This window comes from Megascapheus bottae, chromosome 2 (genome assembly GCF_031878675.1).
Source record: "Megascapheus bottae isolate mThoBot1 chromosome 2, mThoBot2.hap1, whole genome shotgun sequence".
NCBI lineage: Eukaryota > Metazoa > Chordata > Mammalia > Rodentia > Geomyidae > Megascapheus > Megascapheus bottae.
In genome coordinates, this window is record NC_143510.1 from 46,318,081 (window position 1) to 46,345,418 (window position 27,338).

Here is a 27,338-nt window from a genome sequence, read left to right on the forward strand (position 1 = left end):
CTTTGGGGACAGATCATGGGACTTAGGATTTGGCAAATGGAAATATTCCCCTGAAATATGAACAGAGCTGGGTCCCTTCTTCTGCCCTGCAGTTAGGGGGGAAAAAACACCTACCTGAGGCTAGTGGTACCCAAAACCAGTGCTGGAGACACAGGCATAGCAAAGGCAAGCATGGCATTGGCACTCCTCATGCCTGCCCCAGTTTCTGTACAAAATATTCCCGGGTGGGGGGAGGAAGGACCAAGCCCTAAGCCCATTGCCCAGATAGGAAAACAGTTGGGCATGGCAAGAGTTGCCCTTTAAATCCCTCAGGCAGGAAGTAGGGCTACCCCCACTTCTGCTGCTGTCCCTTCAACTGGTCCCAAAAATTGGAAGAAAATGGAGAGCCAACAGGTCTGTCCCAATTAAAAGAAGAAAGTTGCTTGGGTAATCGCTTCTTGGATACTCCTCCTTTGCCAGTCAGGAGGACAGGCAAGCATGGTCCAAGCACAGCCTGCTGGGGTGTTCCCTTTTTGTCATCAGCAAGATCTGGAGGCTCAGCGCCACTTGCCACAGCTCGCCCAAGCAAGCAGAGTTCACTCAATGCCCACCTTGATCCCTTCAGCTGAATGGGTAGCTGTGCCCTGCTAACTGCTAGGGCCTCCATTGAGGAAGTAGGTGGTCATCTCTCCCTTGCCCTTTACCTTGACCACCCCTCGACACTCCAGTTGGTAGCCCTTGGCAGCTAGAACCTGGTACAGGTCCGTGGTCACCTAGGGGAGTAGAAGAGGAACCTGCTTAGCCCAGAATCCATCTTGCTAAATTTTTAGAAGACCATGTGTTCTCTAGCCAAGCTAGCTCCCCTCCCACACCCTGTCATCCATAGAAGATTGCCACCCCGCCTCTGTCCCATAGACCTGGATGCTCTCTTGTTCCATGCCCCTCTCCCCGCCCTCACTCTCATGCCCCTTACCTGTATTCGATCAGGAACTCCTGTGCTGTCCATACGACTAGAGACGTTCACTGTGTTTCCCCAGATGTCATACTGTGGTTTCCGAGCCCCAATGACACCTGCCACAACTGGGCCCATATTCAGTCCTGAGATGTAGAGAACAGCAAGACAGCAAGGCTAGTGGCTGCTCCAGGGCCACCCCAAGGAGTTACTCCTACCAGCTGGCACCTTGAGAAGGAGCCAGAGCAAAAAGTAGAAAAGGAGCCAAGGGCCAGTGGCTCACACCCATAATCCTCCATACTCAGGAGGCTGAGATCTGAAAATCACAGTTTGAAGCCAGCCCAGGCAAGAAAGTCTGTGAGAGTCTTATCTCAAGTAAAAACAGCAGAGGTGACGCTCAAGTGGTAGCACATCAGCCTTAAGCACAAAAGCTAAGGGACAGTGCCCAGGCCCTGAGTTCAAGTCCGAGTATCAACACACACAAACACAAAAAGATGGAGATCTCTCTTTAGAAGCTAGAAAACCTTGTAATAGTGGCTACTTTGTGCCAGATACTAGAGGAAGCATTTTACACTGTTGCTTCTGTGATACCTCTCAAAGGTAGGCAGTGGCACCCATATCTTATATTCAAAGTTCTGGGGCGATACTAAAACAGTAAATGGGGCAGTCACTGTAGCAAGCCAGTCTGACTACAGAACCATCTATTAATCACTGCCCACCACTGATTCATCTGAGAGGAAGTACTTCTGTCAGACTGGCTACAGATAAGGATGTCAGTAGTGAAGTTTAGATAAAACTGATGTCTCTCTCCTGTCCAGCCACTTACTAGTCATTTGACCTTGACTGAATAATCTCTGAGAGTCAATCTCCTTATCTTCAAAAAAGGGGATAATAATGTGAGGATTTAAAAGTGCTAAAAATATTAGAGTCTAGCATACTGTGGAGGCATAGTAAATGATCTCTGTTCCTGTGTGTGTGTGTGAGAGAGAGAGACCTGGCCACTGTTCCTTAGCTTTTCCACTCAAGGTAGCACTCTAGCACTTGAACCACACCTCCACTTCTGACTTTTTGAAGGACAGTTAAGAGATGAGACACTCATAGAAGCCTAGGCTGGGTTGGAACCATAATTCTCAGATCTCAGCCTCCTGAATAGCTAGGATTATAGATGAGAGCCACTAGTTCTCAGTCCAGTCTTCTTGATATGAGGCTTGATATCAAAGGAGGGAAGGAAGCTGAGCTCTGGAGGCTCATACCTATAATCTCAGCTACTCATGAGGCTGAAATCTGAGGATCAAGGTTCTAAACCAGTCCAAGAAAGTAAAGCCCCGAGACTCTCATCTCCAATTAACCACCACAGAAACCTAAGTGGCTGTGGCTCAAAATGATAGAGTGCTAACCTTGCGCCAAAAAGCTCAAGGATAGCACTCAGGCCTTGAGTTCAAACTCCATGACCAGAAAAAAAAAAAAAAGGAAAGAGGAATCTCTTTCCCACCAGGAGCTTTGAGGACCTGTGACCTCATCCCAGCCTGTACCCTTAGCTTCACCCAGAAACAAGCCCTGGGTTGGAAACAAGCCCTGGGGGAAACCTGTCAAAGGACCAGGTCCTCTCACCAATCTTCATCTGGAAATTATTGAAGGAGTGTTCATTGATGTGCTTCATCTGCTCCATGAGCCGCATGGCATAGTCGGCCAGGGCGGTGATGTGGGAGCGGCCCACCTGATCATAGGTGCTGGCATTCAGCCCAGACGCAGCCATGTATGTACTACCAATGGTCTTGATCTTCTCCAGCTGGCGGAACCGCTCCTCACTGATGATCTGGACAAGCACAGGGGACCTGGCTAGCAAAGCCAAGAAACCAACCCCAGCCTTGTCCCACATTCCATTCCATGCCTGCTTTGGCTGGCTGGCTCCCATTCCTCCCTGTCTCAACAGGGCCCCTCGTTTGGTAGATGGGCCCATTCCAATGACTACTTTCAGGGCAGGTCTGAGGAGTCAGAAAACCAGACAGACAATTCAGGACCCTAGGACAAGAATGAGGCATACAACCTTCTCTGAAAGGTTAAGTGGGATGGCTCCTCACAGAATATGGGACAGCAGAAGAAGGGTTAAGCATTAACTCCTTTGGGGAAACTGAGTCCCATAGTGAGGAAGGACCTTCCTCTAGAACAGTGAAGGTCTGGGGTTTCATTTTGTTTTGTTTTTGCTGGTCATGGGGAGGCGGGGCACTGTCTCTCTGTTATTTCATTCAAGGCTAGCCCTTGGTGCTACAGTGCCACCTTTGGTTTTCTAGTGATTAACTGGAGATAAGAATATCATACTTAATTCCCTGGTGTTGGCTTTGAACCACAATCCTCAGATCTCAGCCTCCTGAGTAGCTAGGATTACAGGCATTAGCCACCAGTGCCCAGTGAAGGTCTGTTCTTGACCCGGGTATTCAGGATCCTTTCTAATGTTTTGCTCCATTTTTCTCAAGGGATCATTTTGCTGTTTGGCCTCATAGGGGTCATCCCCTAGACTATTGCTTTCCTCTTTTTCTATTTTTGTTTTTGTGCTGGTTTTAGGACTTGAATACAGGGCCTGGGTGCTGTTCTTGAGTTCTTGTTTTTTTTTCCAGTCCTGAGGCTTGAACTCAGGGCCTGGGCATTGTCTTTGGGCTTTCTCAAGGCTAGCACTCTACCACTTGAACCACAGCACTACTTCTGGGTTTTTCTATATATGTGGTACCAAGGAATCAAACCTGGATCTTCATGCATGCTAGGTAAGCACTCTACCAGTAGGCCAAACTTTTGGCCTGTTTCTGAGCTGCTTCTTTTTTTTTTTTTTTTTTTTTTTGCTAGTCCTTGGACTTTCTCAAGGCTAGAACACTACCACTTGAACCTCAGCACCACTTTTGGCTTTTTTTTTTTCTATGTATGTGGTATCTAGGAATTGAACCTGGGTCTTCATGCATGGTAGGCAGGCACTTTACAACTAGGCCAAACTCCCAGCCCCTCCTAAGCTTCTTAAGCCACCTCCATTTCCAGATTTTCTGGTAGTTAATAAGCAATAAGCCTGCTGGGGCTGGCTTCTAACCTCCATTCTAAGATCTCAGCCTCCTGAGTAGCTAGGATTATAGCTGTCAGTCTCCAGTACCCAGTTTGCTTTTCTTTAATAATACTACCTGGTACCTATCCTGTCCCACACAAGTTTTTTATGTTCATCAAACCTCCTGTCCTCCCAGTAGCACCCACCCCTTGTAACCAGGTTCTTCAACTCTAGAACTCAGATCTCCCAGTTCAGCCAGCACCAGCCAATAGACAAGTACCTCGTCAAAGTCAGCAATGATTTCATTGAGCAGCCGGAGGCACTCGACGCCCTCATTGTTCGCCTCCAACTCCACATAGAACTCTGAGAAGTTGGCAATGGAGGCAAACATAACAGCCACGCATTCACACGACTGATAGTAGAGCTCATCATTCCGCCGTTCCCGGGCCAGGAAGTGGGCAGCCACATCCTTCGGGAGAATGTTATGCAGAAGCCGCCGGTTGTAAGCTTGGAGCTCCTCCATCTCTTCCTTCTCCCCTGTAGCCTGTGGACACCACACCATTGGGCAGCAGTCACAAAGGAGGAGTGCAGTGGTCAAGATGGGGTCCAGAGAGAACCACATGCAGAAAGAAAAACTTAGGACAGATGAGGCCTAAAGAACAGGCAAGAAAGTGGTGCTGTGGCTCAGCTTAAGGGGTAGAGCGCTAGCCTTGAGCTCCAAGAGGCTCAGGGACAGTGCTCAGAAAGAGTTCAAATCCCATAACTGAAAGGGGAAGGAAAAAAAAAAACCAGGCAAAGGGTTAGGTGCTGGTGGCTCACACCTGTAATTCAAGCTACTCAAGAGGCTGATATCTGAAGATTGCAGTTCAAAGTGAACCCTGGGCAGGAAAGTCCTTGAGACTCTTGTCTCCAGTTAACCAGCAAAAAGCCAGAAGTGGAGATGTTGCTCAAGCAGTAGAGCACCAGCCTCGAGCAAAAAAGCTACGGGTTATTGCTGAGTTCAAGGACCAGTATAAACACGCGCACGCGCGTGCACGCGCACAAACCCACACCCACCCACCCACACACACACACACACATACACACACATATATAGAAATGTAGGGGGTAGACACAGAATGGGGTAGAATGGAGTAGGAGACAGAAAATGGGTGCAAAGAAGCATGGAGACAGGAAGGACTTTGGACTTAGGGGCCTGCGTCTTGGCCAGATAGCAAGAGTTGAGTTTGCAACTTGACCTAGACTCTGCCCCCAGCAACTCCCTCTCCCCCACCCAAGTCACCTGCAGTTTCCAAAGGAAATCCAGGCGAGCTGTGGACTCCACCTGCTGGGCATGTAGATACAGTGCCAGCATAAACACCAGCAGAATCACAGGGGTCATGTATTTGAGGGCCACCCTCCCGGAAGCTGGGCTGAGGATAAGCAGAGAAGTATGCTTGGTGTTTGTTTTGCTGGATTTACCCTTGGCCTCCCTGGAACCTTCACTTACCATTCCAACTCAGTAAAGGTCTCATTGGAAGAAGCTCTGGCAAGAAAATACAAAAGACAAAGTCACTGGTGCATTCTGATAGGGAGGTCATGGAGGTCAAGACGGGAAGAATCACACAGGAGAGAGGCTACACTGCCAAGCCTATACCCACTCCTCAAGAACCAAGTCTACTGGGAGAGAGCGAGGAAGGGGTGACATTGTCCAAAAAGAAAGGTGCTTTTTGCCTCATATATAACCATGGCACCTCTATACATCACCTTTACAATAAAAGAAATATTTTTAAAAAACAATTGAGTCAGGGCTCTTGGGGAAATTAACTCATTTGGAGCAACAGCTACAAGAACTAATCTTATTTATTTCTGCCAGCACTGAAGCTTGAACTCAGGGCCTGTGCACTGTCCTTGGACACTTTTTGCTCAAGGCTAGGGCTCTACCACTGGAGCCATAACACAATCTCCAGCTTTTTCTGTGTATGTGGTATTAAGGAATCAAACCCAGGGCTTTGTGCCTACTAGGCGAGCACTCTACCATTAGGCTATGTTCCTGGCCCAAGAACCTCTTTTCTTAGTAGTGGGATCTCTACTTACCTAGGACAAGTCGCTTAAAACTATGCCTCAGTTTCTCTTCAGTAAAATAGTGAGCGATATAAATAATACACATAAAACATGTTGCCTGTGCCTGGCATGCAGCAAGCTTTCGTAAGTGTTAATTACTATAACCCTTTTTTTGAGGGGAGGGGTCAGTTTTGGGTCTTGAGCTCAGGGTCTGGACACTATCCTTGAGCTCTTTTACACAAGGCTAGTGCTAGTGCTCTACCACTTTGAGCCACAGTCCCACTTCCAGTTTTGGGGTGCTTAATTGGAGATAAGCGACTCACAGGGACTTTTCTGCCCAGGCTAACTTCGAACTGCAATTCTCAGATCTCAGCCTCCTAAACAGTATTACAGGCATGAGCCATCAGTGCCCAGCTCCAGAGGCTCTTTCAACCACACCCAACTATGGCTACAAATCACAAAAGATGGGGATTTACAGAGGGAGAGCCAATAAGGTATCCAAAAAACTCCTTAAAACTGGAGGCAAGCAGGCAGTTAGTAGCTCATGCCAATTATCTTAGCTTCTCAGGAGGCTAAGATCTGAGGATCCAAGTTCAAAACGAACCCTGGGCAGGAAAGTCAAGGAGACTCTTATCTCCAATAACCACCAGAAAATCAGAAGTGGCATTTTGACTCAAACTCATTGTGACTCATTGCAGGGCTGAGAATATGATTCAGTGATAGAGGGCTTGCCTAGAATGCATGAAGCCCTGGGTTCAATTCCCCAATACCACATAAACAGAAAAAGCCAGAAGTGATGCCATGGCTCAAGTAAGTCTTGAACTTAGTTAGTCTTGAACACAGACAGGCTCAGAGACAGTACCCAAGCCCCAGGACTGGCAAAAATAAAATAAAAGTGGTAGGGCACTAACTTTGAGCAAAAGAGCTCAGGGACAGCATCCAGGCTCTGAGTTCAAGCCCCACAACTGACCCCTCCCCCGCCCAGAAAAATAAACTCTAAAAACCAGGAGTCAAAGGTTTGGTTCCTAGGCAGTGTGGCTCTGCCACCAAGCAGCAGTATGGTCTGTAGGTGGTTAAGATAATGGGTAGTAGGAAAGTCCCTCATCTTCCTTTCTCGCACAGGTAAGTGGCAGCGTTTTGTCTTCAACTCAAGGCTATCGCCCTAACCTTGAGCCAAGCCCCACTTCCAGTTTTCTAGGTCCTTTTGTGCCTGGGCTGGCTTTGGACCTTGATCCTCAGATCTCAGCCTCCTGAGTAGCTAGGATTACAGGTGTGAGCCACCGCACCTAGCTTAAGTGGCAGCATTCTAAAAGCACAAGGGAATGGGCATCAATGGTTCTCAGTAACCCTTCAGCCTCAAGAAGACTCATTGGGTAACTTTAGAAAGCTGAGAACTTACAAGCCATGGACACCAAGCAGGAGGTCATAATTGTCAAAGATGGTGGCTGCAGGACCCAGCAGGAGCAGCACCAAATAGATGAGTCCCAAGACAATGGTCATGGCCAGCTTGCCAATGCTGCTGATGTGCAGGAAGACAGAGCTGGCCAGGAGGCTCAGCAGCATGTTCCCGACGAAGTACTGGGGGAGACGATGGCAGAGGCAGAGTTGGATGACAGCAGAAGCCAGGGCACTCAGGATCCTTCCTGACCTATCCTCCCCCAAAGCCCTCAAATTCAAACTCCCTTCATCCTCCATGCCCAGCCTATATTACCCCAGGACTGTTAGTTGTTCTTGGAGTTGGCGGGGGATAGGGGGAGGACTCTGGTGAGTTTCTGGATCCCCAGTGCCCATCACCAGGCCTGGCCTAGAGGGGGCACCCCCCTGTCTGAACACTACTCGGACACCTCAGGGAAGCTGCAGGTGGGTGCGGTGTCCTCACACAGGGGAGCATCCAGGCCCAGAGAATAATTGAGCTGTTGTAGGTGGCAGGCGGTGATGTCAGCGGGTGTTAAATTCAACATCTGGGCTGCACACGTCTGTATGGGCATGTGGTTACAGGTGAACTGCAAAAATTCGGTGCAGAAGACAAAAGGTTACAAGAGCAACACCTAAGTGCCTCCTACTCCAGAGATTGAGTTGTGAGATAACAAGAAGTGGGGAAAATCAAAGAGGGAGGACTGGAGTTATCTCCCTCTCCCCCTCTTCCCCTCCCCCCTCCTCCCTGTTCCTCCTCCTTCTCCTCAGGGCTAGCAGGCACCTTGAGGGCAGGACATACATCATTCCCCTCTGCATTCCCAGTACCCAAAGAGAGGTTGGCATAGAGTAGAGGTGGCACCATTCTCACAGGACCCTTACCATATTGGCGATGGCAGAGATGAACACAAGCAGGACTGAGAAGATGCCAACGGCTGTGCTGTGTGCCCGGGAGCGAACAATGCTCCGGGATAGACGCTGCAGGACCTTGGGGAACAGCTGGAGTAGCAAGAGACCAAGAAGTGGACACCATGTAAACTAAGGGGGAAGACTAACCAGGGATGAGGCCCAGCGAGAGACGCACGGCCTCCTCTCCCTTAGTATTTGGTGGCCTAGGGGAAGTCCCCTCACGTACAGAACCACAGGAGTACACGGCGCAGATCAGCACGGTGACCAGCAGCAGCAGGAAGATGCTGACGTAGATCCCAAGCATCAGGGTGGAGCTGGAACACAGGGAGATGTGACTCAGGAAGATGTGGGCATGCTCGTCCCACCCTCAAAACAGGCCAGGGTTCAGGCACCAAGAAACAGGGCTCTTGTGGGGGTATTTAGGAAGGTTTGGGGAAGGGGTAAGGAGAGACAGGACTCTCACTGTGGGAAGATGAGGAGCTGGATGAAGCAGATGAAGCAGAAGACCAGCAGGGCACAGGCAACGTAGGCTCCAAATCGGGGATCCACCTTCCGTGAGTACTAGTGGGAAGAAATGGAGCTGGATGCTGGGCCTGCTCTGGGACAAGCCCAGGGCTACCAGGGGCTTTAGGCAAGAAAGAATTGGCCCATTCAATGCGAATATCCACTCTACTCTATAGTTCCCCCTCCAACTTCCCAGTGATCACTCCTGATCCCTCACTTCTGCTCAGCCCTCATCCTTTTGCCCTGTATCCCTCCAAACCTTCTTTTCCAGATCTTCTCTCTGGAAGGTAAGCAGGAACCGGCGCACATGGTCCTTCCGCAGCTGGTCGATGCTTCGGGCATCAATGGCACGGCCTAGGAACTCATCCACCTCATCCTCAGGGTTCAGGGCATCTTGGGCACCTCGGCTGAGGGCAGGGGACATGCTTCACCAGGTGCATGGGCAGTAAGGGTCACGTGATAAAGGGAGGGGCTCCAGCAGCTGCCAAGGGAGGGCCTGTGAACCATGTGTGGCTCCTGCTCTCACACAGCACATGGAAGGCCCAGGAGAGAGGGGAATCTCAGTTCCCACAGTCCCATCCCAGGGCCTTTTCTCTCATCCCCCTCGCCTCAGTGTCCTGACTTACTTGTCTTTGCTGGAATCATCAATGCCCTGGAGAAAGGGACAGAGTATATAAGTTAGGTAAGGGGCCAGCCACCTTTGCTTTCCTGTCTCTTCCCAGGTCCCTTCCCAACTATGCTAAGGTTTTCCCCAAACAGACTTGGGGCCAGCCACTGTTGGCTCACACCTGTAATCCTAGCTACTGAGATCTAAGGGTCATAGTTCAAAGCCAGTCCAGGATGGAAAGTCCATGAGATTCTTATCTCCAATTAATCATAAAAAAAAAAAGTGGAGATATGGCTTATGTGACTGAGCACTAGCCTTAAGCAACTGAAGCTTAGGCATGGTGCCCAGGCCCAGAATTCAAGGCCCAGGACCGGCCAAAAAAAAAAAAAAAAAAGACTTGGGGGTGGGGCCCTTGGAAGGAAGCCATGCCTCCCATTCCCTGTATCAGAAAGCATATATGGAAAAGGCAACCACAGAAGGGAATAACTGAGTGCTAAGGGAGATGAGAAAATAAGGTTCCTTACCATCTGGCGGAATGCCTTGGAGTCCTTGGTCCGGGAAAAGGCCCGATCAGGCACCCAGCGGGGCATCAGTCCTTCCATAGAATTGGCCCGTGTCCTCTGCAGCTTGGCCAGCATGGCCTTTTCCTCTTTCTGTGTGGGCAGCATGGATAAAAGCTCAAAGAAAGACTTCAAGAAGGCTCTTGCTAGCCTGGCACTGGCAGCTCACGCCTATAATCCTAGCTACTTAAGAGACTGAGATCTGAGGATCACAGTTCTAAGCCAGCCCAGGCAGGAAAGTCTTATGAGACACTTACTGCCAAATTAACCACCAGAAAACTGGAAGTGGCACTGTGGTTCAAAGTGGTAGAGCACTAGCCTTCAGCAAACAGCTTAGGGATAGTGCCCGATCACCACCCTCACCAACAAAAACAGAAGGCTTTTACTGGCTCCTCCCCACCTGTCCCTGTCCTTGCCTGCCCCTCCCCCGCCCCACTCTGCCCTGGTTCTGACCCGTTTCTGGCTGGCACCCAGGATGAGGAAGGTCTCAATGCGTTGCTCCTTGAGATATGCATTGCGCTCACCGCCACGGCCCGGCTCCACCTCATAGTCTCCATTCAGATACTGCAGCGTGGCCCGAGTGATGTGGATGCGGCTGTATGGATGGGGCCAGGAGGTGAGATACTGGTTCTCCCACTTCCTCTCCATTTCCAGCCCTCTGAATCTCTCCACTCACCCAGCCCGGCCCCCAGCCTCCATGTGGTTTGCCAGGGTCACATCATTAGACCACACATCGAATTGCCATTTCCGTAGACCAAGGACACCGCAGTGCACACGTCCACTGTGGATGCCCACGCGCATGTTGACGTTCACGCCTGTCACCTCACGCACTAATCTGGGAAGATATAGCTCACATCAACCCCTGGGACAGTCTTCCCCTCTCCCCAGCCCAGAAACCCAGCATCCCAGTGGGCAAGGAGAAACCCAGATGCAAGGGACAGGAGCATAGCCTTGGCTGGACTTGGGCAGGTGACGTGGTGCCTAAGAACAAAGATTTAAGAATCTGTGTTTATCCTGGGCTAGCCGAATCTTGTGAGATCGAGCCGGAAGAAGAGGCATCAGTTCTCTGGACTGCTTACCTAGGATTCTCAGCACCCCTAGCCCATGCCCCTTTCCCTAGTTTCCTCTACTCTCCAGCCAGCAAAGATGCACAGGAGTCTAGTTGAAAAACTCACTCCCTTCCCAAGTGATAAACAGATCTTAAAGATCAAGTGCCAAGCCTAGGCGAAATTCTTGAGGACACATCAAAGAATAGAACAAAAGCATTCTGGGACACCCAGTTCCAGGAAGCCTAGGAAGGGGGCACTGCTTACGAGATGGCCTCGATCATGTCCACCCCCATCTCCACACAACAGTGGGCATGGTCTGCCCGAGCCTCTGGCAGACCTGACACACAGTAGTAACAGTCACCTAAGATCTTGATCCTCAGACAATGATTTTCCTAAAAGGGCAGAGGGGAAGGGGAGAAGGGAAAGAAAGGTCTTTATTCTATTGCCCACCATCCTCACTGCAGTCTTGGATACACCCCCCCCCCCGACACACGCGCACACACACACACACACACACACACACACACACAAACACCCCAGCCACCAGCAGCAAATCTGTGTTCTCACCACAGTCTGAACTGCCCCCATGCCCCAGCACCCTTACCGCTGCCAGCTTGTCAAACCGGGCAAAGAGCTCGTTCAAGGTCATAACCAGTTCCTGCGCAGTGCACTGGGAGGCCAGGCTGGTGAAGCCCTCAATGTCTGCAAATAGGATGCTATGGACAACAACCAAAGGCAAAATAGTCCATGTAGGTCCTCAAAGAAACTCTCAAACCCTCCGCCGCCGCCACCTCCCTGACATCCCTACCTGACATTGTCGTGCTTCTGGATGTAGATCTTGTGGAACATCATGTCTTCTTTTTTTGTATTGATATCTTCTTTCATCTCCATAGCAACATGCTGGGGCAACACTGACAGCAGCAGCCGCTCCTAGACCAGTGGTTCCAACAGGGCACTGCTATCTTCTTGGTTTCACATTTTGATCCCCCACCCCAGCCACTCGGCGCTGCCAGGGCACTCCTGTACCTTTCTGGTGATCTGAGCTCTCACTTCCCATTCTGGACCATGGCTTGAACTCTACCCACCTGAGCCCCAGCAGACATCCATCTCTTGACCAGCTCCTTCAACCCCCCAAATGTGCTCCTGTCTATTCTGTTCCACCCTTGGACAGCCTAGGCCCCCAGAATCAAAGGAATCTGCGATGCAGTCTAACAGGACCATTCAGACCATGCTCTACAGATTCCAACGAAGCAGCGGATCCAGTCATCAAATAAGTTGGTAGTGAGGTGGGGAGTGGTGAGGGAGCACCCTGGTCAGGGGAAGCAGCCACACCTGCTGGCGATTTTCATGCTGTAGATGCAGTCGAGCCTGGATGTAACCACGGGTCTCCTGAAAGGCTTGGCGCTGAGACACTTCAGCCGGGTAATGTGTGCAGATGCCAATGACGTTGGTGCAGAAGAAGAGCACCACGTTAGCACCAAGCTGCAGGAAGGTGGCAGAGGCAGATGGTGACCACCCCTCCACATCACACACACACACACACACACACACACACACACACACACACACACACACTCTCTCCTGCCAAACTATCACAAACATGTTTCTTTGAGCAAGGAGAGGGTCCTATACCCTATCTGTCTCCAAACTGTGTCCACTCTGCAATCCATCTCTTCCATTCCCCTACAGCTTTCCAGGTCCCAGAGCTATGCCTGAATCACTCCAGGACTACAACAGTGTTCTTTTCACAGCTTTAGGGAGCAAGAGCACCAACTAGGGCCAAGTAGGTCATGAAGTCCAGCCCCAGTGCTCTGATCTCCTGACCCACAAGTATCTCAAGCAAAAGAGAAATGCTGCTTCCTCTGTATTGACTCTTTCTCCAGGAGGCCAGCACCCAGAAGGCCTGTGTTCTTCTCCTGTGTGAGACCCATGACAAGTTGTCTCACCTCTCTGGGCCTATGTTCATCTGTAACCCAGATAGGGGAAATGAGATCTGTAAAGTCTCTCCCTGCCCTGCAGACTAAATAAACATAATTAATACCATTACTATTGTTGTTATTATTGTCATAGCCAGTTCTTGAACACCTGCAATATGCCAGCAATCTGTTTTGATTTTGTGTGTGTGCCAGTCCTAGGACTTTAACTCAGGGCCTACTTACTGCCCCAGAGCTTTTCTGCTCACGGCTAGTGCTTTACTACTCGAGCCATAGCTCTACTTCTGGCATTTTGGTGGTTAATTGGAGATAAGAACCCTAGGCCTCAGCCTTGTGAGTATCTAGGATTATAGGCATGACCCACTGGCACCTGACATGTGCTAAGATTCTAAGGGCCCTTTCTGTATATTAACTAATGCGTTTCTGTGAATTAGGTAACAGTATCTCATTTCAAAATTGAGACTCTGACACAGAAAAGCTCATTAACTTGCCCAAGGCTGCACTGTGGGTTGTGGCTAGCATGGGAACTTGAGTCCAGGACAGATACTGATTTCTATACCCTAATCTCACTGTCTAGTGCATCCCAGGTTTGGGGGGGGTCCTCTTCTCTCCACTGATCCTCACTCTTGAGGGTTAACCTCAGAGATCAGGTTTAGGAATCATCCATGTTACTGACACAGGAACTACCCTTCTCTGGGGCTGAGGTTTCACTGTGCCTGACTACCACCACCCCTGACACACACTTGTAACCTGTCAGGCCCACACTTAGGAAAGGCCCCTTGCCCAGATACAGTCAGCCCTCAGTCACCATCAGTTGCATTGTGCAGGGAGCAAGTCCACAGGACGTTGGCTTCAGTGTTGCTGGAAACTCAGGGGTTAACCTGGGACTTGCAGCTCCACCCCAGAGCTGGCTAGGGCAGGGCTGTGGTTGGGGAGAAGGGAGGGAAAGCTCACCAACAGCCCTGAACCAGAACTAGTCCTACAGATTTGGAAAGGACACTCCATCTTTAGGACCTCGGCTTCTTCTGTGTAAAACTGTGGTCTAACCCCTAGGCATTTCAGCTCTGACCCTTTAAGATCAGTCTCCCAACTTCCCTTCCCTGTTCACAGCACAAGGTCTCCAACGGCCCAAGCAGATCTTGCCCTTCCAGCAGCGGGGTGAAGAGGGGGCACACTATCTCCCTTGGGGGCTTCTAAGAATAGTCCCCAGTAGAACAGAAAAGAAAGGGGGGGCACAAACCAGGCAACTTCCCTTCCTAGCCCCAGGAGCCCTAAAGGAAAATGTGAGTCATGCTAGAGGGAAGGGGAAGAGGGATGAGAGACTGAAATAACTCTGTCCACACGTATCCCTGTCCACTGTGAGAAAAGAAAAAGGATGCCCATGCTGGGGTCACTCCATAAAAGTGTTCCACGTATCCACATGTGAATGAGTCTGGGAAGAAAGGCCCTTCTCACCTGAGCTGAGAAAGGACTACCCTAAGAGGTTAGAAAAGAGACCACAAGTCTCCACCCCATCCAGAAACCCACAGGCCCAAAGAGACACCAGGAATTGTCCTCAGTTCCCCCAGGCAGGCTTGGGCAGCAGCATGGCTTTTTCCACCATAAGGGGTGTGTGTGTGTGTGTGTGTGTGTGTGTGTGTGTGTGTGTGTGTGTGTGTGTGCTAAAACCCATGGGGATCAGACTGTAGCCAGGCACCCCTGGGGAGATGGGAGGCTGGCAGTCCTGTCCTCCTTAAGGCTGAGCCTCCCCAATCAGTACTCAGCCTGGCTCTGGGCACCATGCCAGCTGAGAGCAGGAACGAGAAACACACCCAGCTCCTGGCCAGTCCAAGAGGAAGGGGGAGGGGAGGCACTGCCTTCCAACTCCTTCTCCCCTAAGAAGGGCAATCCAATCTCAGACCCGGGCTGGACAGATCATCTGAAGAGAGTCTGGGGGACTAGCCTGAGCAGAAAGGTCTGGCCCTTTAAGAAATCTCATAGTGCCCAGCAGGCACATGCTCCACAAACAAACCAGCTATAAAGTTACTTTGAAAAAGGTACGTTCTGTTCAGGAGTGCAGGCTGGGCGGGGATGGGCATCATGCCAGAGCACCCAGTCTCTCACCCCAGGAATCCCAAGCAACTTCCTCTCTGTGCATGAGGCCATGGAGGGCTATAGGTCAGAAGCCTTTGACACGGCCGGCCACAGTTGGTCCCTCCCACACTCCCACACAGACGACCACACTCCAGCACCAAGATGGTACTGACTGGGGCTGTGCCTATGGCAACCAGGCCTCAGCCTCTGCTTCTTGGCCAAGGAGGGTAACATGAGATGGCAGACCACACAAACGTGTCCCTCTGAAAGTGATTTCCCCCAAAGCCCTGCTGGCCTTCTGCACAACTGGCCACCCTCCGATGAGAACCATGCCCTGTCAGGGCCCACTCTGTCTGAGAAGGTGGAGCCCTAACAGTAATACTTTGCACGAAGTATTTTTAACTCCATGAAGTATTTTTTTAATTCCATTTTGCAGTCTGTGAAACTAAAGTCAAGAGAGATGGAGTGAGTTGTCTAAGATCCCATGGGGGCAGAATGCAGTTCACTGGACAGCCACCCCACACAGCTACTAAGTCCCACTTACTCACAATCAGAACCCCAAGGCAATAGCTGGTATAGCAGGACAGAACGTCAAGATAGGGCTGCAGGTCCCCCAGTGACCAGGATGCAAAGGGGAGGTGATGTCAGGCTCCTACACTACTGTATTTCTCTTGTCCAATGCCCTTCAAATCACTCCTGGCCCAGGAGAGACCTAACCGAAGTCCTCCTCTTTCCCTGCCCTCTCAAAAACTACTTTGGAGCTGGCTTCTGGTGGCTCATACCTGTAATCCTAGCTACTTAGAAGGCTGCGAACTGGGGATTGTGATTCAAAGCCTGCCTGGGCAGGAAAGTCTGTAAGACTCTTATCTCCAATCAACTAGCAAAAAGCCAGAAGTGAAAGTGTAGCTCAAGTGAAAGCACATCAGCTCTTGAATGAAAAAGCTAAATAAAGAACAACGCTGAGGCCTGAGTTCAAGCCTCAGGACCAGCACAAGAAAAAATTAAAAACTACTTTGGTCCTTGAAAGAGGACATGGTGACATCTTCCATCCAGATCACCACTTAAGAGTTTCTTCTCAAGGATGGCATCAGGGCATGTAATCTCTGGAGACAGAGATGCCAAGGCCTAGACCCAGCCTGAACTGTTTTTCTCAGCCCTTCCAGCATCCTATATTACATATCCCCAGGCTGTTACTTCAGCAGCCTGAAGATAAAGAGCTGCTGTTGACTGTGGCTTATGGTGACAGCATTCAGGCTCTGGTCTTGGGGCCCTCCCTCCTCTCAGTGGTGCCATCTGCTCCAGGATCTAAAAGGAGGCCCATCCCTGAAACCTGGCCTCCTAGGTACAGCCAGACACCCCAGCGATCCAGGATCCACACATGACTCACTCATCCTTCCCTCTCCCCCCCCCATACCCTTCTCCTGCACACACCTACCTGCTTCCAGAGGAAGGCATCTCCACGGTTGAGTTGCCAGGCCAGGATCAAATGTAGGATGGAGAGACCCAGACCACTGAGCACTGCAGCCCGCATGCGGATGGGTAGGAGTGTATAGGTGATGTAGACAAAGAACACGGGGACCCAGAGGCCTGCTGAGGGGCTGTGTGGGTTGGCTGCCAGGGCACCCCCAACCTGCAGAGCTGCCAGGATGCCCAGCACCACATAGCTCACCACCCACATGGAGTCCTGGCGGAAGCTATGTCGATTACATACTACCATGAGCGCCACGAAGAGGATGGCGGCACAGACGAGCAGGACCACATAGGCGGGGTGAGGAGCGGCGGGCGCGGCGTGGAAGGCCAGCAACACGGCCGTGAGCAGCACCAGCACTGCCATCAGCAGCGTTAGGCTGCTCTGGTTCATCTGGAAAAAATAGCGTTGGTATAGGCGCTCCAGCTTAGCTGAGCGGAATTGCTTCGACTGAAAAACCCGCACCACACGGCACCAGCACGATCGTCCATTCCTGGATGCCACATCAGGTGCCACCTCAGCTGCCCCACCAGCTGTTGTTGTCATCTCGGTATCTTCAAAGCCCAGGGCCACAGCCCGCAACCCCAGCTCCATGCCCCTGCCTGGGCCAGCCCGCCGAAGGAACGCCTCATCCTGCCAGGGGCACCGTGCAGGAGCTGCGGGAGTGGGGCTGGGTGGGTCGGCATCCTGGAGGCAGCTCATGTAGCGGGGGGTACAGAAACCACTGGCTCGAGTCCCATGACGTGGGCGCTTCTGCCCATTGCGTTCACCCCAAGCTGTTTTCCGTTCATCCACTTTGGGAACCAAGAGGCCACTAAACCATGACATGCTGCTGGGAGAAAAGTATGAGAGGGCATTAGTATCACTATCAGGGCTACTGCCTCATGTAAGAGCTCACCATCTGAGCCCTTCCCAGGAACGAATGAAGCACATGCATATATACCATCCTCACAAAATTCCTGAGGTAGCCAGCGCTGGTAACTCACATCTATTATCCTAGCTACTCAGGAGGTTGAGATCTGAAGGTCATGGTTTGAAGCCAGACAAAGCAGGAAAGCCCATGAGACACTTATCTCCAATGAACTACCAAAAAGCTGAAGTGGAGCTGTGAAGCAAATGGTAGAATGCCAGCTCTGCATGAAAAAGCTAAGGGCCAGGGTCCAGGTCAAGTTCAAAACCTAGTATGGTACATATACATGCACACACACACACACACACACACACACACACAATCCCGAAGTAAACAATAGCATCTCCGTGCAACAGGTGAAAACAGGTCAAGGACACCAGGATACAGGGAGGTAGAGAAACTTGCCCAATATCTAACAACAACCAAATAAGTAAAAGTCTAAAACAGATTTGTTTGACCCTAAGTCATACACCTAAAAATTCACCTCCCTCTAAAATTAAAATTTTTTGGGGGGTGCAATCACATACTCAGGGAGTGACACAGTCCACCCATACAAAGGAGGAGAAGTCAAGTTCCTACTCAAGCATGGGGACAAGAAGCCACTCAGCACCACTAGACTGTAACCACCACTATTCCAGATTGGTCTAGAAGAAAACCTCAAATGGCAACATGACATCTCATATGTTTTTGTTTTCTTTTATGCCCGTGTTAGAGCTTGAACTCAGGGCCTGGGTAATGTCCCTTAGCTTTTTTTGGCAATTGTAGGACTTAAACTCAAGGCCTGAGCACTATCCCTGAGCCTTTTTATGTCAAGGCTAGTGCTCTACCATATGATCATGCCATAGTTTGGCGTCTGGTTTTTGAGTGGTTAATTGTAGATAATAGTCTCCTGTGGACTTTTCTGCCTGGGCTGGCTTCAAACCATGATCCTCAGATCTCAGCCTTCGGAGTAGCTAGGATTACAAATGTGAGCCACCAGCACCCATTCCCTTAGCTTTTTTACTCAAGACTAACACTCTACTCCTTGAGCCATAGCCCAGGCTGTCTTCAAACCTCAATCCTCACATCTCAACCTCCAAAGAGGCTAGATTCTATGCCTGAGCCACCAGTGTCCAGCTGGTGTTGGCAATGACTCCCCATAATTCAGTACTGCAAGCCAAATAAATCACGTCTGTGGAATGAATTCTGCCTATGAGCTGCCAATTGGTGACCTCTGAACAAAGGGGAATCTCTTTCCACATCCTTCCTCATCTCTCACACACACATACACATACACATACACACACACACACACACACACACACACACTTCAACATGCTAAATTCAACTTCCCACAGGTCACAGCTCAAGTATAACTTCCTAGGAAAAATTTTCCAGCTACTTTACCTCTGTACATTTCCTCCTTACTGTAATTATAATTAAATCACTCGTACTTAATGTATGTCTCTACCCATCAGACTAGAAGTTTTGTGAGAATTTCAGTCAATGCTTTTTGGGGTGTGTGTGTGTGTGTGTGTGTGTGTGTGTGTGTGTGTGTCCTAGGTCTTGAATTCAGGGCCTGGGTGCTGTCCCTGGGCTGTTTTGCTAGCACTCTATCAACTAAGCCATAACTCCACTTCTGGCTTTTTAGGTTATTAGAAATGAGAATGTCATGGACTTTCCTACCTGGGCTTTGTAGCACAACCCTCAGATCTCAGCCTCCTGAGTAGCTGGGATCTTAGACATGAGCCACTGGTGACCAGCTAGAACTGACAGTAGGGACTCAATAAATGTACAGGCTGAGGAGGTAACTCAGTGACAAAGTACTTGGATACACAAGGCTTGGGTTCAATCCCATTTAAAAAATGAAGGAGTTGACGGCTCATGCCTATAATCCTAACTTAATCAGCTAGCCCAAAGCCAGCCCAGGCAGAAAAGCCCATGACACTCTTAATTCCAACCAACCCGCAAAAAGCTGGAAATGGAGGCATGGCTCAAGTAGTAGAGTACAAGCCCTGAATGAAAACAAAAGCCTGATATCTGAAGCCATAAGTTCAAGCCTCAACACCTGCACCAAAATAAATAAATCATAAAAAAAACCAGCAAGCTCAATGACACATGGACTCAAAACTAATGCAAAACAACAGCTAATAATTATCCTAACTTTTCATCTTCCTCACTCTCCCCCAACACACCAAGTTCAGTTGAGCCTGGGACTCTGGTTTTTACTGTCTCCTTGTCTGGAGACAGTCCCCCTTATTGGAGAAACTCTGACCACTTTTTTAAAATAGCAACTCCCTGTCCCAGGGCTCCCTATCTCTCTTCCCAGCTTTATACTTTCTCTTTCTCCACAGCTCTTATCAGCAACTGCCATTCTATACATTTCTTTGTTCTTGTCTGTCTCTCCTCCTAAGTGGGACTTGAACTTCATAAAGGCAAGGGTTTGGATTTTGTTTGGCTTACTACAGGAGCTACAACACCTAGTAGAAGTGAGATATCGACACTGACTGAGTAGATGTATGGCCATTGTTTTTTCTTCTCTGTGTTTTAAACCTTTCAAAGTGTTTTCACATGCCTAATTCCAGCTGAATTTCTCCAAAGCCTTGTGAAGCTGGTGCTGAGACAGGAATAAACTAAAGTCAAAGGTTATGGTAAACTGAGCACTGATGGCTCACATCTATAATCCTAAGTCTTCAGAAGGCCGAGATCTAAGTAGGGGACACAGTTCAAAGCCAGCCTAGGCCAGAAAGTCTGTGAAACTCTCCAATTAATTACTAAAAAAGCTGGAAATGGAGCTGTGGCTCAAGTGATAAGAGTCCTAAGCCTTGTGCAAATGAGCTCAGGGCAGTTCCCAGGCAATACATTCAAACCCTGGGACCGCTACCCCTACTTCTCCCCCCCCCCCAAAAAAAGAAGGAAACTAAAAAGACCAGAATAGGGTAGTTGTAGTTGTAGTTGGGTAACCCAAACAGTTTGAGATCCCAGGTTTCCTGGAGAGAGGCATCTGAAACTGGGTAGACTCCACAACACCAGCTTTGCCAGGTCTCCTCACTGAGCCCAAACCATGAAAGTACTGTCCCCACAGATACTATTTCCCCACCAAGATCATGCTCCTTCATGCCCGCAGGGCACCATGAGGGGCCGTTTGTACTTAAATGTCAGTGACATTTGTACTTGCTGGGGAACTAGTGTGGAACCTACCTAGCACTTACCCCAGGTGGCCACAGAACCAGCCACTCAGGAAGCATGACCAACACTCCAAGCAGGCACCCTAGAGCCTCCAAAGCAGACAGCATATCCCAAACTCCATCCCTGGTCATCCTTAGTCAAGTTCTCCTGGCACTTCCATATGCCACAGAGTAGCATACCCTCCAACCCCTTAACATCACCAACAGTGCCATCTCAAAGGGCAGGGCAGGTGTACAAGACTTTTGGTCAGCTGGCATTTGAAAGAGGTCACCAAAGAAGGCCTAGATCTTCCAAGTGCTTCCTGGAAAGCATAACCCCTGGGCACTGGTGGCTCACACCTATAATCCTAGCTACTCAGGAGGCTGAGATCTGAGAATCAGGATTTTAAGCCAGGCAAGAAAGTTCATGAGACTCTTACCTCCTAATTAACCATCAAAAAGTCAAAACTGGAGTTGTAGCTCCAGTGGTAGAACACAAGCCTTGAGTGAAAAGAACTAAGGGACAGTGCCCAGGCCCTGAGTTTAAGCCCCAGTACTGGCACAATAAAAGAAGAAAAAAGAGAAGGAAGGAAGGAAGAAAGAAAGGCAGGCAGGCAGGCAGGCAGATCCATTTTTGGTGCAAGACATTACCATAATTATTTGCTACTTATACTGCCTTGAAAAAGTTACCTAGCCTCCCTGCTTGTTTAATCTCATGTGTAAAATGGGAATTAAAAGGACTCTAAAGAAAGAATGCAATAATACCCATCATGTAGTAAACACTTGTTAATATTAATTCTTCTCTCCACCCTATAACCAACCTTCTGAGCCCAAACCTCTGCCAGGGCCCAAGAGACAGAAAGACAAGAGAGACACAAGCAAGAACACACATCCCTCCAGCCAATGAAATGCCTGCTTGTATCAACCCTGTGTCCTCAGCTGTCAATCCCCAGAACTGCTGGAGACAGAACCCAGAGTAAGCAAGCAGGTTTCCCATTACCCCCCACCCACACCAGCCATGACATTTTGCTTTAGCTTCTTTCCATTCTCCAGTCCCCAGCCCTGTTATCTCCCCCCACTACCACTGGCCTAGACCTCTGTTCCCACAGGGCCTATTTTTGGCCATGTTCCCAGCCTCTGGAAGCATATCCTAGCATCTGGCTCTTACCCACAGAGGAAGGAGCAAACACTATCAGGGGAATGCATGCCCCTTCCAAGAACACTCTGACCCCACAAGGGGATGGCTTTGGAGCCCTGAAACTGTCCAACTAACTACAACCATCCTCCCCCCCACCTCCCTGCTCTACTCCAGGCACTGTCCATCCCAAAGAACTCCCAGCACTCCTAGCGCTCGATGCCAGGCTAGTATGGCAGGAAACAGGAGGGCACTGTTCCAAGACACAAAACTCCTCTAAACGGTTTCCCCCAACACTCCCTGTCCAGGAACCATCACTTTGAGCAGGGATGCAAAACCACCTCCCTCATCTGTAGAGTCAGGCTCCTGACCCCCTTCCTCCCCTGAGTCCTGGTCCTTCGCTTCTCTCCCAGATCTGCTGCTCCATACACCATTCTTTCCCACAGCCATATCCCATGCAGCCTGAGGCCCAGGCCCAGGGCCTTCTAGATTTCAAGTTCCTCCCATCCTGCATCCTGAGACTGGAATCTGGAGGCCAAAGCCCAGCCCTAAGGATAGCTCTGCCCACTGCTTCACCCAACTCTTCTCCTAGGCCACCTCTCACCTATCCTGTCCCCAGGGCCCATCTGCTCTCGTCTTCTTTGGACAAGGGAGCCTCCCAGGTTGTTTTGTTTGTTTGTTTTCCCCAAATGACTTAAGAAAGTTCTGCCCAGAATACAGGTAAGGCCCAGCAGTGCCAACACTACCGCCCACTTTGCTGGGATGTGCCTCCATTCCAGGCCTTTCCAGATGTACAAGAGTCTTCCCAGGGCCTTCATCTGGAAGTTTCCTGCTGCCTTTTCCTTCTTTCCCAGCCTTGGCACTTGCTAACAAGGCAAAAGGGCTCCCAACCCAATCCTAACCAGATAACACCGCAGCCGGAGTCCTCCAGCAACCAGGACCACTCCAAGGAGAAGGAGGGGTAAGCTGGGAAGGGTGATGTGGACAGGGTCTCCCACCACCTAATTCCTGTCTTTTTTTGGAGGGGGGCCAATCAGGCCCCAGAGCGCACTCCCAATCAAGTTTGCCCCTGGCTGCCCACCCAGCCAGTACCAGGCCGGCCTTGGGTAGCTGACACTACCCTTTTTATTGCAAATGTCTGGAGTAAGAACAAGGGGAGGGGGCGCCCCGCAGAAGGCTTTCCTGAACCCCCCCTAAGGCAACCACACTCCCTCCTAAACTTCAGAGACCCACCCCACTCCCCCAATGCCAAACCCTCAGGACAACCCTTCCCCCAGTACATGCCTTCTCCCCGGCTCTCCTCCGGGCCAGCCTGGAAACTCCAGCAAGTGGAGGAAGGGAATCGGCCAGTGGAGAGTGACAGTGGGGAACCCGGAGCCCAGCCTGGGGGACGGGCGAACTCCTGACGCCCCCCTCCATCTACACCAGGACCTCTCCCCCCCCCACCGCCAGCCCCGGCGCCTCGGGCTCACCCCACTCCCTCCTCCCGAAAAAAAAATAATAAAGACCGTCAGCACTGCCCATCCCAGGCGACGCTGCCCCCAACTCGCGCCGCACCGGAGCCACGCGGCCGCGGCTCCAGCCTGGAACCCCCGAACCCCGCGCGGCCGCTTCCCGCCCCCCCCCCCCCCCCCCCCGCCTGCGCGGCTCCCCGCGGGCTCACCTGCCGGCCCGGGTCGGCGCCTCCCCGGGGCCCCCGCCCCGCCGCCCCCGCGGGCTCCGGCCCGCCGGCCGGCTGTCCCGCGGTCCTTCTCCGAGCCCGCGCGTCCCGGCCGTCCCGCCCGCTGTCCGTCGGTCCGGCCGGCCGTGGGTCCGTCCGGCCCTCGCCCCCTCCCTTGTTGTCCAGCGCAGCCGCCCTCTACCCCGGATCCAGAAGTCCCCTCCCCGCCGTCTCCCGGACTCCCCGCCTTAAAGGCACAAGCTCCTTTTGTCTGGGCACCCCCTCCCCCTCCCCAGAAGCGGGGACTGGGGGTGGGCAGGGATACCCTCTCCCCGCTTCCCCGGGATGGACCCGGGTGTGGCAGCGGGGGTGGGGTGTGTGAAAGAATGGGACCCCTCCCTCCGCGCGCCCCCTCCTCCCCTGCGGCCGCTTCCTCCCCCGGGCTAGGGGAAACAAGCGGCTTCTGTTCTGGGATCGAGACCCGTGGGGAGGAGGGGGCACGCCCCCGCCCCCGCCCCCGCCCCCACCCCGCGCGGCCTCCGGCGCTCCCGCCCACCCCACCCCAGGGGTCCCCAGCGCACCGGCCAAAACTCCCACTCACGCCGGGTGAGTACGCCCCTCCTCGCCCCACCGGGGGGTCGGCTCCCCCCCTCGAGGCCGGGGTCCCCCAGGCTGCGCGCCCCCTCCTCACCTCTCCCTTCCTCCCCACCCCAGCCCCCACCCCGCCGCGCCCGCCCGCCCTCCCTGCCACTGCCCTGCTCCCTCCCACGGGAACTCAGTTTAATAATTAATTAAGGTTTCATTCCACAAGGCGCCAGGTGTGTGCGCCTGGCACCCGCTTGCCCGCACACCACTTCTTTCCGTTCCCCCCCGCGCGCACACACGCACACCCCACACCTCGGGCACCGGCCCCTGCGAGAACCTACTGAACCCAGAACCAGAAGTGGGGAGGGAGGGCGGGAAGGGGGGGATGCTCCCCGTGCGTGGCCCCACGGCTCTCTGGGCAGCCCTCTGCACCTGCCAATTTGCTGAGTACTTCCCTCCCCGGCACTTTTTACCCCAAAGGATGTGCTTCTCTGAAGGGCGGGGCGGGCGGGTGAGGGGAACGCCTTGCTAGGTTTGAGAAGGGGAGAAATTGTTTGGAACATTTATTTATTTCCCCTTGCGAAGCAGCTGCCCAAGTTACCTGGGAGATGGAGAAATCATGTGAAAACTGCTTTAACCCTTTGAGGTTTAGAATGGTAGTAGAAGTAGAAAGGGAAGAAGGGTTAATTCCCAGGATGGAGGTGGGTCTGGCTTTAAAGGGGGGTGGGGGGTGCCCTTAGCAACTGAGAGGAAAAAGGCAGCTTACTAGCTTCCCTTTGAATCCCCTCATCATACCCTCCACCAGCCCTGTACTCCACCTTCAATCCAGCCCAGGCCCCAGGCAGCCTTTTCTCCACTACCTAGGAATCTGAAATTATTGTCATTCTCCCTCCAGACCCAACCATCTCTACATTTTCCCCTCCTGTCAATCCAATTCCACCACTTAAACCTAGGACAGAGCGATTGGATTGGAGGGGAGAAGGGAAGTTAGGAAAACTACTTTTTTTTTTCACTTATCAGTCATCTGTCATAGTAAAGGACATGCTTGGATAAAATCACTTACCATCTTATATCCTCACCTGTAAAATGGGAATAAAGCCACTGCCTTTCTCATAGGGTTTTCAAGCTCAGATATTAAGATGTTGGTTTATAGCACTTGGAATTAAGAAATGGGTGGCCTCTGCCTCTAATCCTAGCTACTCAGGAGGTTGATTTCTGAGGATCATGGTTCAAAGCCAGCACGAGCAGAAAAGTTGTGAGACTATTATTTCCAGTTTACTACCAAAAGAGCAATATAGCTCTGCAAGTAGACATCTTGATCAAAGATGTTCAGGGACAGTGATCAGGCACTGAGTTCAAGTCCCAGGACTACCCCAACACACAAACACTAAACTAAGATTCTATCTCACCCCAATCACAGTAGTAATTATCAAAATAACAAATGTTGTGAAGGACACATGGAAAAGGAACCTTCATTGTTGGTGGTGATATAAAAGAGTGCAATCACTGAGGAAATCAATATGGAAGGAAATCATTATGAAAAGGCCTCTGAAAACTAAAAGGAGGCAGGCACTGGTGGCTCCCACCTAGGTATTCAAGAAGCTGAGCTCTGAGAATTAGGATTTGGAGCCCGCCCTGGCAGACAAATCTAGGAGGCACTTATCTTCAACTAACCAGCAAATAGCTGGACTAAAGGTTTGGATCAAGTGGTAGAGTATCAGCCATGAGTGAAAGAGTTGAGCTAGTGCGTGAGGCCCTGAATTAAATACTAGAGGAAGAAAAGAGAGAAAGGAGGAAAAGAAAGAGCAAAGAACAGAAGGAAGGAAAGAGAAAGGAAAGAGAGGAAGCAGAGAAGGAGGAAGAGAGAAAGGGGGAAAGAGAAGGAAGAAGAATCAGGAAGGAAGAAAGGGAGGGAGGGAGGAAGAAAGGTAGGTGAGTAACTATGTATGAAGATGACGTAAGGAATTTAAATAAAAACTGTTGATCAATAGCCAGTTGCCAAAGACTCCTGATGATAATCTTTGCTACTCAGAAGACTGGGATCTGAGGATCACTATTTGACACCATTCTTGGACAGACAAATCTGGAAGGTTGTATCTCCAATTTAAAAACTAAAAAAGAAGAGGGCTGGGAAGGTGGCTTAGTGGTAGAGTACTTGCCTAGCATGCATAAAGCCCTGGGTTCGATTCCTCAGTATCACAGAAAAGGCCAGAAGTGATGTTGTGGCTCAAGTGCTAGAGTGCTAACCTTAAGCAAAAGAAGATCAGAGACAGCACCCAGGCCCCAAGTTCAAACCCCAGAACTGGTAGAAGAAGGTGGAGGAGGAAGAGAAGGAGGAGGCAGAGGAGGAGGAGGCGAAGGAGGAAGAGGAGGAGGAGGAGGAGGAAGAGGAAAAGGAGGAAGAGGAGAAGAAGCTGCCAAACTGGGGACATAGTTTAAGTGATACTTGATACTTTCTTGCCATGAGCAAGAAAATCCAAGGTGAGAGAGGGAGAAAAGAGATGACATTGTCCAAAAATAATTGTACTGGTTTTACCTGACATATGTATCTATAACTGTATATGTATATATAAATGTAGCTCCTCTGAACATCACTTTTTACAATAAACAATAAAAATTTAAACAAAAATACAAGACACAGAAAGGAAGGGAGGGAGGGAGGGAGGGACAGGGAGTTTGACCTAGTGGTAGAGTGCTTACCTAGCATGCACAAAGACCCAGGTTCGATTCCTCAGTACCACATACATAGAAAAAGGCAGAAATGGTTCTGTGGCTCAAGTGGTAGACCCTAGCCTTGAGAAAGCCCAAGGATAATGCTCAGGCCCTGAGTTTAAACCCCAGGACTGGCAAAAAAAAAAAAAAAAAAAAAAAAAAAAGAAGAAGAAGAAAAGAAAAAAAAAAAAGAAAAGAAAGAAGGAAATTCCAAATGAGAGTAAGGCCCAAAGTGAAATGTACTTTGGAATTATAGGCTTTGTCTTACATTTTATTTTCGAGTTAAAAAAGAAAATTTGGACAGCCACCAAGAAAGCTTAAGAAATCGGCTTGGAGTAATTCTCTGGGCACTTTAAATCATCCTTGTTACCTCTACCCTAGTAGAAATCTTGTGTGTTCATCGTTCCTCTGTGGCTCCATTTTCAGTTCTTGATGCATGGGTCCTCCATCAGCACCTTTCCTGGGTTCCCTCCATAAGTCTATTTCTAGTATTGTGGAGTGTCGAGCCTTCAGAATTCTTCTAGCCACATAATTCACTGGTAGAAAACACAGCAAATGCAAATAATGTAGGAAAGGCTCAATTATTGATTTTTTTTCTTCCAGTCTTGGGGCTTGAACTCAGGGCCCTGAGCTCTCATTTTGCATCTCTGCTCACAGCCAGCACTCTACCACTT

At 50.6% G+C, this 27,338-nt stretch overlaps 1 protein-coding gene across 3 annotated transcripts; it reads right to left on the reverse strand.

The window, feature by feature from the left end:
* Window positions 1-23,760, reverse strand: Adcy6 (adenylate cyclase 6). Of its 3 annotated transcripts, none has more exons than XM_090325020.1 (22): window positions 23,371-23,760; window positions 16,484-17,345; window positions 12,374-12,523; window positions 11,850-11,971; window positions 11,646-11,757; window positions 11,306-11,433; window positions 10,669-10,827; window positions 10,446-10,587; window positions 9,957-10,085; window positions 9,452-9,477; window positions 9,085-9,232; window positions 8,785-8,882; window positions 8,548-8,635; window positions 8,295-8,411; window positions 7,844-8,002; window positions 7,399-7,577; window positions 5,446-5,481; window positions 5,239-5,368; window positions 4,237-4,500; window positions 2,543-2,747; window positions 953-1,077; window positions 1-752 (listed from the first exon to the last, which is right to left on the reverse strand). In XM_090325020.1, exons 2-22 carry the CDS (start codon window positions 17,342-17,344, stop codon window positions 627-629), a joined length of 3,504 nt encoding a protein of 1,167 aa, XP_090181146.1. In that variant the 5' UTR covers window position 17,345; window positions 23,371-23,760; the 3' UTR covers window positions 1-626. The 3 variants fall into 3 exon arrangements, with proteins under 3 accessions (XP_090181146.1, XP_090181153.1, XP_090181161.1); XM_090325027.1 differs by lacking the exon at window positions 23,371-23,760 and adding an exon at window positions 23,216-23,286; XM_090325035.1 differs by lacking the exon at window positions 23,371-23,760 and having other exon boundaries at window positions 12,374-12,453; window positions 16,484-16,727.
* Between the last annotated feature and the right edge of the window lie 3,578 nt (window positions 23,761-27,338).

What these genes read in the sequence shown, in the direction of transcription:
- Adcy6 (XM_090325020.1), bottom strand. Translation starts at nt 17,344, where the DNA reads ATGTCATGGTTTAGTGGCCTCTTGGTTCCCAAAGTGGATGAACGGAAA. An exon ending in GGTTTGACAAGCTGGCAGCG is followed by an intron (nt 11,434 to 11,645) that starts GTAAGGGTGCTG and finishes CTGCCCTTTTAG; the next exon opens with GAAAATCATTGTCTGAGGAT. An exon ending in TGGGTGCCAGCCAGAAACGG is followed by an intron (nt 10,086 to 10,445) that starts GTCAGAACCAGG and finishes CTGCCCACACAG; the next exon opens with AAAGAGGAAAAGGCCATGCT.